The 19010-nt window shown below is 42.1% G+C and overlaps 1 protein-coding gene across 2 annotated transcripts in view; it reads left to right on the top strand.

Moving 5' to 3' along the window:
- The window catches only part of LOC124001769 (latent-transforming growth factor beta-binding protein 2-like), a 160721-nt gene that overhangs the window by 22101 nt on the left and 119610 nt on the right, over positions 1–19010 (top strand). For both annotated transcript variants that reach the window (XM_046308818.1, XM_046308817.1), the window contains exon 3: positions 4867–5122. In XM_046308818.1, coding sequence (XP_046164774.1) covers positions 4867–5122 — 256 coding nt within the window. The remainder of the gene's footprint in view (positions 1–4866; positions 5123–19010) is intronic.

The following is a 19010-nucleotide window of genomic DNA, read 5'->3' as shown; positions in this document are numbered from 1 at the left end:
ATCCCGATCTGTAACTGTATTGATTGTTTCTCCCATCACTAGTGGATAGGGGCTGCTGCCTACCTCAAGCTTCTCTCCATCCCACACAGGGCCTTAATAGGTAACTCAGACCTGCTGTGCTGTGGGAACTATGAATGCTATTTGAATGCTATAAAGGTCCTATCTTATTTTAATATACACAATTTACCACTAAATCAATCAAGAACTCATACAATACAATAAAATGCTTTTTAAGAATGTTTTTTTATAGTCTGTTGTACAGGATTACTTTGGCCACAGAGTGAATGTTGTTTGGAAATGAGGGATTCTGCAGTAGACCTCAGCTGTCATGGATTTGTTCAGGACTGTTATCCCCCTGACATCCCTCCCTCTCCCTTCCTTAAAACTGCCCTGAAATAACTTGGACTGGAGATTGGTTTTAAGGACAGAACTTGGACTGGAGATTGGTTTTAAGGACAGAACTTGGACTGGAGATTGGTTTTAAGGACAGAACTTGGACTGGAGATTGGTTTTAAGGACAGAACTTGGACTGGAGATTGGTTTTAAGGACATAACTTGGACTGGAGATTGGTTTTAAGGACAGAACTTGGACTGGAGATTGGTTTTAAGGACATAACTTGGACTGGAGATTGGTTTTAAGGACAGAACATGGACTGGAGATTGGTTTAAGGAACTTGAACTGGATTTCACATTCATACAGTTACATGCTTGAACTGAGCTCACAAAGTAGAGCAGTGATTAATGGACAGTATCTGCTTGCATGGAGACTTGGAGTACATGCTTCCATTGAATGACCAGGTCCAGTAATGCCCACGTTTATGCACTTTTCAGATGACTGGCTCTGGAATCTGTTGCTTTAAATTGCTCATTCAGTCTCAGTCATAATTAACCACAACAATGACCCTGCCAGGTATATGTTTCCCAACTTCTGTTTAGTGTTTCAAAGAAAATGAGTATTTATTATTATTCCCCAATGCAATAATTAAACCACATATTTGTGAAATAGATGGAATGTGAGGCAATTAGTTTTAATGATGTGCAAGAAAAATCTGCACGACAGCAATTACCGCGACAAAGTGTTCACCAGCCAGGCAGGGAGGCAGGCCAGCCCCATGCAGCAGGACAGACCAAGGGAAGAGAGACAGACAGCGACACTGCAGCAGCCAGGCTTGTGTGGGACTCTAGTAAGAGTCAGAAGGGCCAGGGTCAGTGCCCACTACCCAGTCAAGCCCATTGTCAATTAATGGAATGCATATTTGGTACCACATTGTGTCACTTTAATGACTGCTGTTGGGCGACAGAGCTGAAGAGGGTCATGTATTCAGGGTCACATACACAGACTGTGATGTATACCAACCGTACAATTAGGCAATATTCTAGGCCAGTTACACAAATTGATAAATTAGTATACATATTTGTTCCAATTCAGATGGCATGGTGTCAGAGTGGGTGTGGTGGTTGGGAGGGGTGGAATGGGAAGGGGGGGGGGGGTTGCTCATTTACTGAACTCTCCCTCATATGTCAATCGACTCCTTGGTCTGTTTGATCCTCAAAGTTTTCCTCAAACCCTTGTGATCTCTGAGGTTGAACAGACTCTGGACACGATGGTGGCAACAGGCCAGCCTCAAGTCTGGTTAGTGGATGATATATTTAACTCTTTGCCAAATAGAGACAAAGCATTTCTTATTTTATCCCATAGTGTACTAGAAAACTCAGATCACATACCAAGTTACATTTCCCTGACTGAATGTGTAGTATACTTCATCATCATTTCCCTGACTGAATGTGTAGTATACTTCATCATCATTTACCTGACTGAATGTGTAGTATACTTCATCATCATTTCCCTGACTGAATGTGTAGTATACTTCATCATCATTTCCCTGACTGAATGTGTAGTATACTTCATCATCATTTCCCTGACTGAATGTGTAGTATACTTCATCATCATTTCCCTGACTGAATGTGTAGTATACTTCATCATCATTTCCCTGACTGAATGTGTAGTATACTTCATCATCATTTCCCTGACTGAATGTGTAGTATACTTCATCATCATTTCCCTGACTGAATGTGTAGTATACTTCATCATCATTTCCTGACTGAATGTGTAGTATACTTCCTCATCATTTCCCTGACTGAATGTGTAGTATACTTCATCATCATTTCCCTGACTGAATGTGTAGTATACTTCATCATCATTTCCCTGACTGAATGTGTAGTATACTTCATCATCATTTCCCTGACTGAATGTGTAGTATACTTCCTCATCATTTCCCTGACTGAATGTGTAGTATACTTCATCATCATTTACCTGACTGAATGTGTAGTATACTTCATCATCATTTACCTGACTGAATGTGTAGTATACTTCATCATCATTTACCTGACTGAATGTGTAGTATACTTCCTCATCATTTACCTGACTGAATGTGTAGTATACTTCATCATCATTTACCTGACTGAATGTGTAGTATACTTCATCATCATTTCCCTGACTGAATGTGTAGTATACTTCATCATCATTTCCCTGACTGAATGTGTAGTATACTTCATCATCATTTCCCTGACTGAATGTGTAGTATACTTCATCATCATTTCCCTGACTGAATGTGTAGTATACTTCATCATCATTTCCCTGACTGAATGTGTAGTATACTTCATCATCATTTCCCTGACTGAATGTGTAGTATACTTCATCATCATTTCCCTGACTGAATGTGTAGTATACTTCATCATCATTTACCTGACTGAATGTGTAGTATACTTCCTCATCATTTACCTGACTGAATGTGTAGTATACTTCATCATCATTTCCCTGACTGAATGTGTAGTATACTTCATCATCATTTCCCTGACTGAATGTGTAGTATACTTCATCATCATTTCCCTGACTGAATGTGTAGTATACTTCCTCATCATTTCCCTGACTGAATGTGTAGTATACTTCCTCATCATTTACCTGACTGAATGTGTAGTATACTTCATCATCATTTACCTGACTGAATGTGTAGTATACTTCATCATCATTTACCTGACTGAATGTGTAGTATACTTCATCATCATTTACCTGACTGAATGTGTAGTATACTTCCTCATCATTTACCTGACTGAATGTGTAGTATACTTCATCATCATTTACCTGACTGAATGTGTAGTATACTTCATCATCATTTACCTGACTGAATGTGTAGTATACTTCCTCATCATTTCCCTGACTGAATGTGTAGTATACTTCATCAGAAAGGGCTGGATTTTCCCCAAAGCAGTTCAAACTAATGCTCTAGCAAATGTGTGGGTTTAAATAGAACAGACTTCCCCATAAACCACAGGAATATGGTCAAGGACTATTATTTCATTCCCAGTTTGTTCCCTTTTGTCATCATGTTGCAATGATTGACTGTTTGTATTGCATACTCTCAATTAGCATACATCATGTTGTGAGAAAACCATGTGGTGCTAGTTTAATTCAAATTGCCGTTTCATGGCAATTTTAGGTATATTGCTCGGATACAATTAGAGAGAGCGAGAGAACAAAAGACTGAAGCCAAGCTGTGAGCAATAATGCCTGAAAGGGTGTGGTATATGGCCAATATACCACGGCTTAGTGCTGTTCTTAGTCACAACACAACGCTGAATGCCTGAATACAGCCCTTAGCTGTGGTATATTGGCCATATACCACAAACCTGCAAGGTGCCTTATTGCTATTATAAACTAGTAACCAACATAATTAGAACAGTAAAAATAAACGTTTTGTCATACCCGTGGTATATGGTCTGATATACCGCAGCTGTCAGCCAATCAGCATTCAGAGCTCGAACCACCCAGTTCATAAATTAGAATAATCATGTTCCTTGGTGTGGCAGTCAAGGACTCGGTCATCCTCATGCATTAGAGGACACCTAGGAGGTCCATTCGTCTCTTACACCAGACAAACTAGACCCCATGTCTGAATGGCATCATATTGCTAAAACAGGAAGCATATAGCAGGTAGACCATGCAGCCCGTGGGGCCCTTAGCTACAAGCTCTCCTCACAGTGCCAAAAGCAGTGGAAGTTTTCCTGCCTGCGATCTGTCAGTGGCACGGCATCTGTGTCAATAGCATTCCACCACTGTGGACAGAGCACTGCAGTTTGCTTTAGCCACCAGAGAGTAGCAACCTGATTTAGTGTTTGAGAACAATGTCATCAATTCTGCAGTGCTATCCAGTGCATACATTTGTGTCACAAGATGGAAAGGTTGTTTGCTATGAATCTCATGCCACAGGTCTAAGAATAGTGTTCAAGTAGCCAGACTGAGGTGCAGGGAGGGCCCAAATTTGGACATGTGCAGATTGTTTTGCCATAACCATGAAATTACCTCAACGATTGCTGTATTTGCAGACAATTGAGAACTATTGTTTATACATCAATCGTTAACCAGACAAGAAAAACACATCCCCACATCCCTGTAACAGCACACATTAGATTTGGAATCAGTGACCAAAGGAATTTCTAGAAAAACTGCTGATCATTGGAGCACCAGCAGCATTAAGCACAGCCAAGGAGCTGAAGTGACTCTTACCTTAGTGAGAAATGGGTTAAATGTAAGAGATCACATACATTTAGACTTAACAGGGCTGTCTTGGGCTCAGGTGAAATTGAACATGACATTCCCTCCAGGCTTTGTACTATAAGGAAACCAGAGTAAAAGCAACGGCATGGACACACAACTAATTGGTCTTTGATTGAATCACTTAAAGTAAAGCCGGCTAGTGCTGAGATAATGTAGGCCATGTCTGGAGATGCTCTTTTATGTGAATGGCCACATGTTCTAACATGACACCGTTAAAGATCTGCCTCCATCTCTCTCTCTGCCCCCTGCAGCCGACTGCCAGCCCCCCTGCCAAAACCGTGGCTCCTGCAGCAGGCCCCACACCTGTGTGTGCCGCTCTGGGTTCCAGGGGACCCGCTGCGAGGAGGCTGCCCCAGAGCAGGTGTACATCCACACCGGAGGGTCCCTGAGGCGCATCCAGCCAGGCACCAACCCCTTCCAGAGGGAGCAGCCCAGGAGGAAACCCACGGAGAGGCAGGCCGTAGACAACCCCAGCCCTGAGACCACCAGACAGTCTCTCCAGCCTGTGTAAGTCCATCATTGCACTGTACCTCCTTCCTGATGGAGTATTTAGACATTTATAGATGGTTACTCACTGACCTTAATTATATCTGTTTAGCTGGAGGAACAATGTGTTTTCCCACTATAAGCTACACTCTTAGAATAAGGATTCCAAAAGGGTTCTCTGGTTGTCCCCATAGGAGAACCCTGTTGGGTTCCATGTAGAACTCTTTCTGGAAACGGTTCTACATGGACCCAACAGGGTTCTACCTGGAACCTAAAAAGGTTGTTCAAAGGGTTCTGTTATGGGGAGCAGCCAAATAACCCTTTTAAATCAAATAAAATACAATTTGCGCCAAATGCAACAGGTTGTAATGATGGGGCGGTAAATCGGAAGCAGGTGAAACATTTGAATAAAACCAAGAACACGACACTAACTTAGGGCAGACCGCTGATACACAAGAACAATACCAACTGGTGAGTGAACATGGGAGAGTGACATATTAAGGGGGGGGGAAATGATGAAGGTAGTGGAGTCCAGGTATGAATCATAATGATTAACAGGTGTGTGTAATGATGAATCCCAGGACTGGTGGTTAGTACACTGGCGACGCCGGAGGGGAGGAGCAGGAGCAGACATGACACAGGTGTAATCCTTACCATGAAATGGTTACTTTACGAGCTCTAAACCAACAATGCATAGTTTATTTTTTTATTTGATTTATTTTACCTTTATTTAACCAGGTAGGCCAGTTGGGGAACAAGTTCTCATTTACAACTGCGACCTGGCCAAGATAAAACAAAGCAGTGTGACAAAAACAACAACACAGAGTTACACAGTCAATAACACAATAGAACAATCTCTACACAGTTTTTGTTTGTTTGTTTTTTTCCACCTTTATTGAACCAGGTAGGCTAGTTGAGAACAAGTTCTCATTTGCAACTGCGACCTGGCCAAGATAAAGCATAGCAGTGTGAACATGGAGCAAACAATTAACAAGTCAACATAGTAGAAAAAAGAGAAAAAGAAGAGTCTATATACATTGTGTGCAAAAGGCATGAGGAGGTAGGCGAATAATTTAAATTTTGCAGATTAACACTGGAGTGATACATGATCAGATGGTCATGTACAGGTAGAGATATAGGTGTGCAAAAGAGCAGAAAAGTAAATAAATAAAAACAGTATGGGGATGAGGTAGGTAAAAATGGGTGGGCTATTTACCGATAGACTATGTACAGCTGCAGCGATCGGTTAGCTGCTCAGATAGCAGATGTTTGAAGTTGGTGAGGGAGATAAAAGTCTCCAACTTCAGCGATTTTTGCAATTCGTTCCAGTCACAGGCAGCAGAGAACTGGAACAAAAGGCGGCCAAATGAGGTGTTGGCTTTAGGGATGATCAGTGAAATATACATGTTGGAGCTCATGCTACGGGCGGGTGTTGCTATGGTGACCAGTGAGTTGAGATAAGGCGGGGCTTTACCTAGCAGAGACTTATAGATGACCTGGAGTCAGTTATAAAAATTAAGTAATAAAAATGTGCTAAATAAACTAAATTAATAAACTAAATAATCTAGGAAAAATAGTAAGACAATAAAAATAACAGCAACAATAACGAGGATATATACTGTAGAAGGGTTACCGGCATTGAGTCAATGTGCATGTAGGTAGGGGTAAAGGGACTATGCATAGATAAACAGAGAGTAGCAGCAGCGTGGGTGAAAAGTGTGAAGGAATGTGAATGAATGTGTGTGGCGTCAATATGTGTGTGTGTGTGTGTGTGTGTTGGACTGTCAGTGTAGTATGTGTGAGTGTGTGGTTAGAGTCCAGTGAGTGTACATGGAGCCTGTGCAAGAGAGTCAGTGCAACAAATAATAATACAGTTGAAGTCAGAAGTTTACATACACTTAGTTTGGAGTCATTAAAACTCGTTTTTCAAACACTCCACAAATTTTTTGTTGACAAACTATAGTTTTGGTAAATCGGTTAGGACATCTACTTTGTGCATGATCCAAGTAATTTTTCCAACAATTGTTTACAGACCGATTATTTCACTTATAATTCACTGTCACAATTCCAGTGGGTCAGAAGTTTGCATACACTAAGTTGACTGTGACTTTAAACAGCTTGGAAAATTCCCGAAAATGATGTCATGGCTTTAGATGCTTCTGATAGGCTAACTGACATAATTTGAGTCAATTGGAGGTGTGCCTGTGGATGTATTTCAAGGTCAACCTTCAAACTCAATGCCTCTTTGCTTGACATTATGGGAAAATCAAAAGAAATCAGCCAAGACCTTCACAAGTGGTTCATCCTTGGGAGCAATTTCCAAATGCCTGAAGGTACCACGTTCATCTGTACAAACAATAGTCCACAAGTATAAACACCATGGGACCACACAGCCGTCATACCGCTCAGAAAGGAGACACGTTCTGTCTCCTAGAGATGAACGTACGTTGGTGTGAAAAGTGCAAATCAATCCCAGAACAACAGCAAAGGACCTTGTGAAGATGCTGGAGGAAACAGGTACAAACGTATTTATATCCACAGTAAAACAAGTCCTATATCGACATAACCTGAAAGGCCGCTCAGCAATGAAGAAGTCACTGCTCCAAAACCGCCATAAAGGCCAGACTACGGTTTGCAACTGCACATGGGGACTAAGGTTGTACTTTTTGGAGAAATGTCCTCTGGTCTGATGAAACAAAAATAGAAATGATTAGCCATAATGACCATCGTTATGTATGGAGGAAAAGGGGGAGGCTTGCAAGCCGAAGAACACCATCCCAACTGTGAAGCACCGGGGTGGCAGCATCATGTTGTGGGGGTGCTTTGCTGCAGGAGGGACTGGTGCACTTCACAAAATAGATGGCATCATGAGGGAGCAAAATTATGTGGATATATTGAAACAACATCTCAAGACATCAGTCAGGAAGTTAAAGCTTGGTCGCAAATGCATCTTCCAAATGGACAATGACCCCAAGCATACTTCCAAAGTTGTGGCCAAATTGCTTTAGGACAACAAAATTGAGGTATTGGAGAGGCCATCACAAAGCCCTGACCTCAATCCTATAGAAAATGTGTGGGCAGAACTGAAAAAGTGTGTGCAAGCAAGGAGGCCTATAGGAGGATTGGGCCAAAATTCACCCAACTTATTGTGGGAAGCTTGTGGAAGGCTACCCGAAACGTTTGACCCAAGTTAAACTTTTTAAAGGCAATGCTACTAAATACTAATTGAGTGTATCTAAACTCCTGACCTACTGGGGAAATGATGAAATAAATCATTAATTCATTCTACTATTATTCTTACATGTTCACATTCTTAAAATAAATTGGTGATCCTAACTGACCTAAGACAGGGAATTTTCACTCTGATTAAATGTCAGGAATTGTGAAAACTGAGTTTAAATGTAGTTAGCTAAGGTGTATGTAAACTTCCGACCAACTGTAGATAAAGTAAAGGGGTCAATGTAAATAGTCTGGGTAGCCATTTGATTAACTGGTCAGTAGTCTTATGGCTTGGGGGTAGAAGCTGTTAAGGAGCCTTTTGGTCCCTGACTTGGCACTCTGGCACCGCTTGCTGTGCGGTAGCAGAAAGAACAGTCTATGACTTGGGTGGCTGGAGTCTATGACAATTTTTAGGGCATTCCTCTGACACTGTCTGGTATGTAGGTCCTGGATGGTAGGGAGCTCAGCCCCACTGATGTACTGTGCCGTATGTACTGCCGAGCAGTTGCAATACCAAGCTGAAAGACAGGATGCTTTTGATGGTGCAGCTGTAGAACCTTTTGTGGATCTAAGGACCCATGCCCAGCCTTTTCAGCCTCCTGAGGGGGAATAGGCATTGTCGTACCCCCCTTAAGACTGTGTTAGTGTGTTTGGACCATGATAGTTCCATAGTGATGTGGACACCAAGGAACTTGACACGCTCAACCTTCACCACTACAGCCCAGTCGATGAGAATGGGGCATGCTTGGCCCTCCTTTTCCTGTAGTCCACGATCAGCTCCTTTGTCTTGCTCACATTGATGGATAGGTTTTTGTTCTGGCACCACACTGGCAGGTCTCTGACCTCCTCCCTATAGGCTGTCTCATCGTTGTCAGTGATCAGGCCTATCACCGCTGTGTTGTCGGCAAACTTAATGAGGGTGTTGGAGTCCTGCGTGGCCATGAAGTTGTGGGTGAACAGGGTATACATAAGGGGATTAAGCACGCACCCCTCTGAGGGGCCCCCGTGTTGAGAGTCAGTGTGGAAGAGGGGGGCCCGTCAGTAAGTCCATTATCCAGTTGCAGAGGGAGGTGGTCATTCCCAGGGTCCTTAGCTTAGTGATGAGCTTAGAGGTCACTATGGCGTAGTCAATGAACAACATTCTCACGTAGGCTTTCCTACAGGGCAGTAGTCATTTAGGCAGGTTACCTTGGCTTTCTTGGGCACAGGGACTATGGTGGTCTGAATTGATTTAGCATTGATTTGATTTAGCCCGTCTGGTATTTATAATCCATAATGGTCTGCCTCATCCGACAAGCATCAGAGCTGCTGTAGTGGAATTTGAATTTAGTCCTGTATTGACGCTTTGCCTGTTTGATGGTTTGTCGTAGGGCATATCAGGATTTATTTTAAGAGTCCGTATTAGTGTCCCGCTCCTTGAAAGCGGCAGCTATAGCCTTTTTTCTCAATGCGGATGTTGCCTATAATCCATGGCTTCTGGTTGGGATATGTACGTACGGCCACTGTTGGGATGACGTTGTCAATGCACTTATCAATGAAGCCGGTAACTGATGTGGTATGCTCCTCAATGCAATCGGATGAATCCCGGAACATATTCCAGTCTGTGCTAGCAAAACAGTCCTCTAGCTTAGCATCCACTTCATCGGACCACTGAGTTTTTGCTTGTAAGCGGGAATCAGGAGGATACAGTTATGGTCAGATTTGCTAAATGGAGGGCGAGGGAGAGCTTTGTACGCGTTTCTGTGTGTGGAGTAAAGGTGATCTAGAGGTTTACCCCTATTTACACATGTGATATGCTGGTAGAAATGAAGTAAAACATATTTCAGTTTCATGCATTAAAGTCCCCGGCCACTAGGAGCGCCGCCTCTGGATGAGCATTTTCTTGTTTGCTTATGGCCTTTTACAGCTCGTTGAGTGTGGTCTTAGTGCCAGCATCGCTATGAAGAATATACAGTCGTGGCCAAAAGTTTTGAGAATGACACAATCATAAATTTTCACAAAGTCTACAGCCTCAGTTTCGATGATGGCAATTTGCATATACTCCAGAATGTTATGAAGAGTGATCAGATGAATTGTAATTAATTACAAAGTCCCTCTTTGCCATGTAAATGAACTCAATCCCCCCAAAACATTTCCACTGCATTTCAGCCCTGCCACAAAAGGACCAGCTGACATCATGTCAGTGATTCTCTCATTAACACAGGTGTGTGTTGACAAGGATGGAGATCACTCTGTCATGCTGATTGAGTTCGAAAACAGACTGGAAGCTTCAAAAGGAGGGTGGTGCACGGGCCGTCATCATTACTTTGCACAAAAAGGTTACTGCTGGATAGGATATTGTGCCAGTCATCAAACATTTACTTTGCACAAAAGTCCAGGGCTTCACAGGCAAGGATATTGCTGCCAGAACCCAGAAGATAAGATTGCTTCACCTAAATCAAACATTTAAGACAAAAGGTCGGATCATCAAAAGTAAAAACTTCAAGGAGAGCGGTTCAATTGTTGTGAAGAAAACACAGGCAAAGAACTTTTAAATACAATCAGGGCGCAAATAATAACCAAAAACAAAAGAAAGGCACAATGGGGGCATCAGCAGGTGCCAGGTCCGTCTACTAAAGTTGATTCAGCTGCGGGATCGGGGCACCACCAGTACAGAGCTTGCTCAGGAATGGCAGCAGGCAGGTCAAATCAAATCAAATGTATGTGTTACATACACATGGTTAGCAGATGTTAATGCGAGTGTAGCGAAATGCTTGTGCTTCTAGTTCCGACAATGTAGTAATAACCAACGAGTAATCTAACATAACAATTTCACAACAACTACCTTATACACACAAGTGTAAAGGGATGAAGAATATGTACATAAATATATATGAATGAGTGATGGTATGGTACAGAACGGATGAGTAATGTTGGGTATGTAAACATTATATTAAGGGCATTGTTTAAAGTGGCTATGATACATGTAGATGGCAAGATGCAGTAGATGGTATAGAGTACAGTATATACATATGAGATGAGTAATGTAGGGTATGTAAACATTATATTAAGTGGCATTGTTTAAAGTAGCCAGTGATTTTTTTACATCAATTTTTCCATTATTAAAGTGTCTGGAGTTGAGTCAGTATGTTGGCAGCAGCCACTCAATGTTAGTGGTGGCTGTTTAACAGTCTGATGGCCTTGAGATAGAAGCTGTTTTTCAGTCTCTCGATCCCTGCTTTGATGCACCTGTACTGACCTCGCCTTCTGGGGTGAACAGGCAGTGGCTCGGGTGGTTGATGTCATTGATGATCTTTATGGCCTTTTGTGACACCGGGTGGTGTAGGTGTCCTGGAGGGCAGGTAGTTTGTCCCCGGTGATGCGTTGTACAGACCTCACTAGCCTCTGGAGAGCCTTACGGTTGTGGGCGGAGCAGTTGCTCTACCAGGCAGTGATACAGCCCGACAGGATGCTCTCGATTGTGCATCTGTAAAAGTTTTTGAGTGTTTTTGGTGACAAGCCAAATTTCTTCAGCCTCATGAGGTTGGAGAGGCGCTGCTACGCCTTCTTCACCACGCTGTCTGTGTGGGTGGACCAATTCAGTTTGTCCGTGATGTGTACGCCGAGGAACTTAAAACTTACTACCCTCTCCACTACTGTCCCGTCGATGTGGATGTAGGGGGCTGCTCTCTCTGCTGTTTCCTGAAGTCCACGACCATCTTCTTTGTTTTGTTGACATTGAGTGTGAGGTTATTTTCCTGACACCACACTCCGAGGGCCCTCACCTCCTCCCCATAGGCCATCTCGTCGTTGTTGGTAATCAAGCCTACCACTGTAGTGTCGTCTGCAAACTTGATGATTGAGTTGGAGGCGTGCATGGCCACCCAGTCGTGGGTGAACAGGGAGTACAGGAGAGGGCTCAGAACGCACCCTTGTGGGTCCCAGGTGTTGAGGATCAGCGGGGTGGAGATTTTGTTACCTACCCTCACCACCTGGGGTCGGCCAGTCAGGCCTGTGCAACAGGAAGTCCAGTACCCAGTTGCACAGGGCGGGGTCGAGTTTGGAGGGTACTATGGTGTTAACCTGTTGCGATGAGCAATCCCGTATCCGGGATCGTAATTATAGCCTCAAGCTCATTACCATAACGCAACGTTAACTATTCATGAAAATCGCAAATGAAATGAAATAAATATATTGGCTCTCAAGCTTAGCCTTTTGTTAACAACACTGTCATCTTAGATTTCAAAATATGCTTTTCAACCATAGCAAAACAAGCATTTGTGTAAGAGTATTGATAGCTAGCATAGCATTAAGCCTAGCATTCAGCAGGCAACATTTTCACAAAAACAAGAAAAGCATTCAAATAAAATAATTTACCTTTGAAGAACTTCAGATGTTTTCAATGAGGAGACTCTCAGTTAGATAGCAAATGTTCAGTTTTTCCAAAAATATTATTTGTGTAGGAGAAATCGCTCTGTTTTGTTCATCACGTTTGGCTAAGAAAAAACCCGAAAATTCAGTCATCAAAACGCCGAACTTTTTTCCAAATGAACTCCATAATATCGACAGAAACATGGCAAACGTTGTTTAGAATCAATCCTCAAGGTGTTTTTCACATATCTATTCGATGATAAGTCATTCGTGGCAGTTTGGTTTCTCCTCTGAATCACATGGAAAAATACATGCAGCTGGAGATTACGCACCAATTTCGATGGAGGACACCAGGCGGACACCTGGTAAATGTAGTCTCTTATGGTCAATCTTCCAATGATATGCCTATAAATACATCACAATGCTGCAGACACCTTGGGGAAATGACAGAAAGTGTAGGCTTGTTCCTGGCGCATTCACAGCCATATAAGGAGACATTGGAACACAGCGCCTCAAAAATCTGGCTCACTTTCTTTTGAAGTTTCATCTTGGTTTCGCCTGTAGCATTAGTTCTGTGGCACTCACAGATAATATCTTTGCAGTTTTGGAAATGTCAGAGTGTTTTCTTTCCAAAGCTGTCAATTATATGCATAGTCGAGCATCTTTTCATGACAAAATATCTTGTTTAAAACGGAAAAGTTTTTTAAAATCCAAAAATTAAAAGAGCATCCCCTATATCGAATAAGTTAAATGCTGAGCTGTAGTCGATGAACAGCATTCTCACATAGGTATTCCTCTTGTCCAGATGGGTTAGGGCAGTGTGCAGTGTGGTTGCAATTGTGTCGTCTGTGGACCTATTGGGGCGGTAAGCAAATTGGAGTGGGTCTAGGGTGTCAGGTAGGGTGGAGGTGATATGGTCCTTGACTAGTCTCTCAAAGCACTTCATGATGACGGAAGTGAGTGCTACTCAAAAAACAGCACACTGGGATCATTTCCTTTTGGAGGATGGCTGGTTGAATCTCTGCAAAAGGTTTTGGACTGCTGATTGTTTGGGTCATCTGGAAAAAAGCTTGTCCGGAGAAGACAAGGTGAGCGCTACCATCAATCCTGTGTCACGCCAACAGTAAAGCATCCTGAGATCATTCATGTGTGGGGTTTTCAGCCAAGGGAGTGGGCTCACTCACAAATTTGCCTAAGAACACATCCATGTATAAAGAATGGTACCAACACATCCTCCGAGAGCAACTTCTCCCAACTATCCAGGAACAGTTTGGTGAGGAACAATGCGTTTTCTAGCATGATTGAGCACCTTGCCATAAGGCAAAATTGATATCTAAGTGGCTCGGGGAACAAAACATTGATATTTTGGGTCCATGGCCAGGAAACTCCCCAGACCTTAATCCCATTGAGAACTTGTGGTCAATCCTCAAGAGGCGGATGGACAAAAAAACAAACAAATTCTGACTAACTCCAAGCATTGATTATGCAAGAACGGGCTGCCATCAGTCAGGATGTGGCCCAGAAATGAATTGACAGCATGCCAGGGTGGATTGCAGAGGTCTTGAAAAAGAAGGGTTAACACTGCAAATATTGACTCTTTGCATCAACTTCATGTAATTGTCAATAAAAGCCTTTGACACTTATGAAATGCTTGCAAATATACTTCAGTATTCTAGAGTAACATCTGACAAAAATATCTTAAGACACTGAAGCAGCAAACTTTGTGGAAATTAATATTTGTGTCATTCTCAAAACTTTTGGCCACGACTGTAGATGAAAACTCTCTTGGTAAATACTATGGTCTACAGCTTATCATGAGGTACATTACTCAAAATCAGGCGAGCATAACCTTGAGACTTCCTTAATATTAGCGATTGCGCACCAGCTGTTGTTAATAAAGAGACAAAGACCCCCCCCCCCGATCTTACCAGAGGCTTCTGTTCTGCCTAGTAGAAAACCCAGCTAACTGTGTATTATCTATGTCCTTGTTTAGCCACGACTCAGTGAAACATAGGCTATTACAGTTTTTAATTCCTGTTGATAGGATAGTCTCGAACAGAGCTCATCCAATTTATTCTCCAGTGATTAAACATTCGCCAATAGAACGGAGGGTAGAAGTGGATTATTCACTCACCTACTCAGTCTCACTAGGCATCCGGCTCGCCAACCCCTGTAACCCCCGTCTCCTCTTCATACGAATGACGGGGATTTGGGCCTGGTCTAGGAGGAGCAGTATATCCTTTGTGTCTGACTCATTAAAGAAAAATAGCTTGTCCAGTTCGAGGGAGTAAATGCTGTTCTGATGTCCAGAAGGTATTTTCAGTCATAGGAAACTTTTTCAAAAACATTATGTACAAGAAAAGTTAAAAACAGTGCAAACACACAAAATAACACAATTGCTCAGAATCCCATAAAACGGCGGCTTAAATAGGATAGGGGCTTTAATAGGATAGGGGCTTTAAGAGGATAGGAGCTTTAAGAGGATAGGGGCTTTAAGAGGATAGGAGCTTTAAGAGGATAGGGGCTTTAAGGGGATAGGAGCTTTAAGAGGATAGGTGCTTTAAGAGGATATGAGCTTTAAGAGGATAGGGGCTTTAAGAGGATAGGGGCTTTAAGAGGATAGGAGCTTTAAGAGGATAGGAGCTTTAAGGGGATAGGGGCTTTAAGAGAATAGGAGCTTTAAGAGAATAGGAGCTCAGTAAACATTGAATATGTAATACTGGGGTGGCAGGTAGCCTAGTGGTTAGAGCTTTAGGCCAGTAACCGGAAGGTTGCCGGAGCGAATCCCCGAGCTAACAAGGTAAAATTCTGTCGTTCTGCCCCTGAGCAGTTAACCCACTGTTCGTAGGCTGTCATTGTAAGTAATAATTTTTTCTCAACTGACTTGCCTAGTTAAATAAAGGTTCAATATAAAAAGAGGATAGGGGCTTTAGGAGCTCAGTAAACACTGAATATGTCATTCTGGACTTTTGCCCAAGATGCATACATTCTGGATTTTTAACACACTAAATAATGGCGTGACAGTCAAAAATGATTGTTTCTATTCCAAGAAGACAGTGGGCCTTTAAAGTGTAATCAATACTGATGTTCTAGATCACTGACATCTGAGATTTGTTTAAATGATTGTTGTTCAGAAGAGGATTTAAACCTCCGATGCCATTTATTTTGATCTATGATGGCAGTCTGACATGTGGGCATGCCAACCCCGAGGCGTATTGAAATGTTTTTGGCCGGTGTCATGGCACACTGATATCCTTCTTCATTTGAACATGGAATTTGTCTCACCGTCAAACTTGGACTCAAGTGTTGAGTCTGCGGTTTATTCTGATAAAACGTTGCTCATATAAAAATGAGTATTGCCTCTTAAGCTCCTCGTTTATAAAGTACGAACACAATACATTTTTCTCATCTAATGAAAAGCAGCCTTATTCTGACAGGAGTAAGTAAAGGGAGTAGAAAGGCAAAGTACTCTCCCCACCACCATTAGTTACACTACAACAACAGTTACATAGACAATGTAATACATGCTGTCATGTAAGTGCAATGATATTCTCTGTGATGTATTATGTACAACATACGACATACAGACGTTTTTTTATTCTGGTTTGCATTATGATTTGTGTTTGTTATTCGGTTGAATCAAACCAGATGATCGGGTCCATATATGAAATGTTTAATACTTAAAGGCTTAATGCTGTGTAGAACCAGAGCTAAACAACCTAGCATGTCTTTCTTTCTTCACCATTGGAAAGAGCTGCTCCGTGGCTCAAAACCCATGAAGATCAACCAGATAGGAAAGTCACAGTAACGCTTGCCATTTGCTATGAATATATAAACCTGATTTGAATGAATAATGTATTTTCTTTGGGTGCGTGTAACACTACAAAAAAATGACATTTTTTTCTATGACTCATTGGACTGGACTAATAATGACTGCCGATGCACATAGCGTGACAACTGGTCAGACTAGGCCCTCTCACAGCACATTCAGCTACTCTCAAAAGACCAGTAATCAAACCAGAGAATGGCATCAGACTTTTGGCTTCGACATCAGTCTATTTTTGTCGCAATTACTCTGGAAATGATACTCAACAGCATTATTCTGCTCACAACATTGATTTTTTTCCTCCCTCGGCTGTTTGCTTTAGGACGTTGTTAAGCCTGGAGGTCACTGCCAAATCTTCTGATTAAGGTTGTGTTATGGTTTAAACCGTACTTCTGACTGAGGGTGTTGAAAGGTGATGCTTGTTTGTGTCTATGACTGTTCAGGCATATTGTTTGCTATGAATGGGATAGGTTTATCTTGTCAAATGCTTCTCTGCCTTGGATGAGAGCCCAATGGTTTTCTAATCCTCAGGCAGTTGTATAAAGTGCCATAATTAGTTTGAGCACTGAGGTCACCCTTCATTTTCAGCCAAAGTGTCATCTGGGTAATATCGTTTTCCGAAAACTCCGTATTCTATTCGATTACAGTTGACGTTTAGGGTCCAGTATGTTCTAATAGCGAGTGCCTTTTACGTGGTTATGTCACATCGTATTTCTGTGTTATGGAATTACTCTGGCAAAACCCCTCTGATGCCTGTAGTAGCTTGAAGTAACCCAAGTAAATGTTTTGGCAGATGTTTTCCTAAAGCAGTGTTACTCCTTTTCACTTGCATTGTTTCTTAGTCACGATACATCTTTAGTATGTAATCAATGCAAGGCGTGTGTCAAAAGTGCACAGTTGCTATACATATGTTTGCTTTGATATTCATTGAGTGGACATATTTGTAGCCCGAGTCACAGATTTGGGACAAATAAGAAGCAAAACTGCACATTTGACATTAGAAGAGGAAGACACCATTACTGAGTCACACACAACCTGGCGATGTGCAGCTTGATCACTCTTGTCTCTAATGGAGCTGACTAACACATCTCAGCAGGTGTTGTTAATCTGAAGATGAGCCATTTCCTATTCCACAACACAAGCCCGCTCAAATGAAAGCTTGTGGACGCGCTGGCAAACCCATCCATTTAGAAAAAAAGGGGATTTGAAGACAGAAACAGGGCAAAACTATGAGAAGTATAGAAAACAGTGTGTGTGTGGACATTTGGAAAATATTATTCATATAGCCCACTCGGAGAGTGGCAGCCCACATGAAAAAATACTACAGTTTACTATAGAATGCTACAGTACTTACTATAGAATTCTATAGTAAACTGTAGTATACTGTAGAATACTATACTAAATACACACTGTATTATCCCTCGAACATGTGTAGTACTTACTATAGAATGTTGTAGTACACTGTGGAATAATATAGTAAATACTACAGTATTATCCACTAAAAAACTATGTAGTAAATAACACAGGAACGTCTGCAAAAACACTATTGTAAATACTATAGTATACTACAATTCACAAAAACACTACATTAATTACTATAATGTATACTCTAGTTTTCTTTTACAAGAGTATTTATAGTATAGTTAACTGTATTCTACAGTAAATACTATTGTATTCGCTGTAGTGTTTTTGCTGACTTTAGTCTGGGGAAAAAACTACAGTGAAAACTACATTAAAGTCTCCAAAAACAATACAGTGAATACTATAGTATTTATACCATAGTATACTTTAGTATTTTTTTCATGTGGGAGGTTCACATGTGTCTGCATTTAGTTAGTAGAGAGCTGGTTCTCAGAAGAAGTTTATGTGATGTATTCTGTTGGTCAGGTTCTAGTGAGCAACATTCTCCGCTTAGGCTCTGTTGAAAGCCAGAAGTGGAGCAATTTACCCCTGGATCATCAGGGGACCTGGGTCTTTGTCTTAGATATCAGGTTTTGGTTGTGCTGTGGCCAGAGGTGTAGGAGCAATATGAGGTCACTGAGAGAGTGTAAAGCGGTGCCAAGCCCAAATTAACGAGTCAGGGTAGCCACCTCTGCAAAGATTACAACATCCTGCAGGTTTTACCCTCTCTCCTCTCTTGGCTTGGAGAAGGGCACAACATCCCCAGACCACTGCCTCTGCCTCTCCTCTCCTGCCTCCAGCCTGTCCAGGCCTTTCCTGTTCTCCATAAGAGGGAAGGTGTGAGGTATGTCTGGGAAACAGATTTGGGTGGTTATGCCAGTAGCACCTAGTTGCTGACTTTGCCTGTATTGCCTGTTGGGTTGTGCACTGACAATGGGGGCATTTTTATTAGCGCCTTCAAGTGGAGCTGGGCTTAAGGTGGGCCAAATTGGCCAGCAGTGATAAGGGCATGAGAAGTCGCCTGGCTGGCTGACGTGGAGTGGTTTGGGAGTCCAGACGGCCTGCTCTCCAGACTTGCCAGTTGGCCTCCCTTGGTAATGAAATCACCCTGTG

Source organism: Oncorhynchus gorbuscha, linkage group LG17 (genome assembly GCF_021184085.1).
Source record: "Oncorhynchus gorbuscha isolate QuinsamMale2020 ecotype Even-year linkage group LG17, OgorEven_v1.0, whole genome shotgun sequence".
NCBI classification, from domain to species: Eukaryota; Metazoa; Chordata; class Actinopteri; order Salmoniformes; family Salmonidae; genus Oncorhynchus; species Oncorhynchus gorbuscha.
This window is presented reverse-complemented; position numbering and strand designations above follow the sequence as displayed.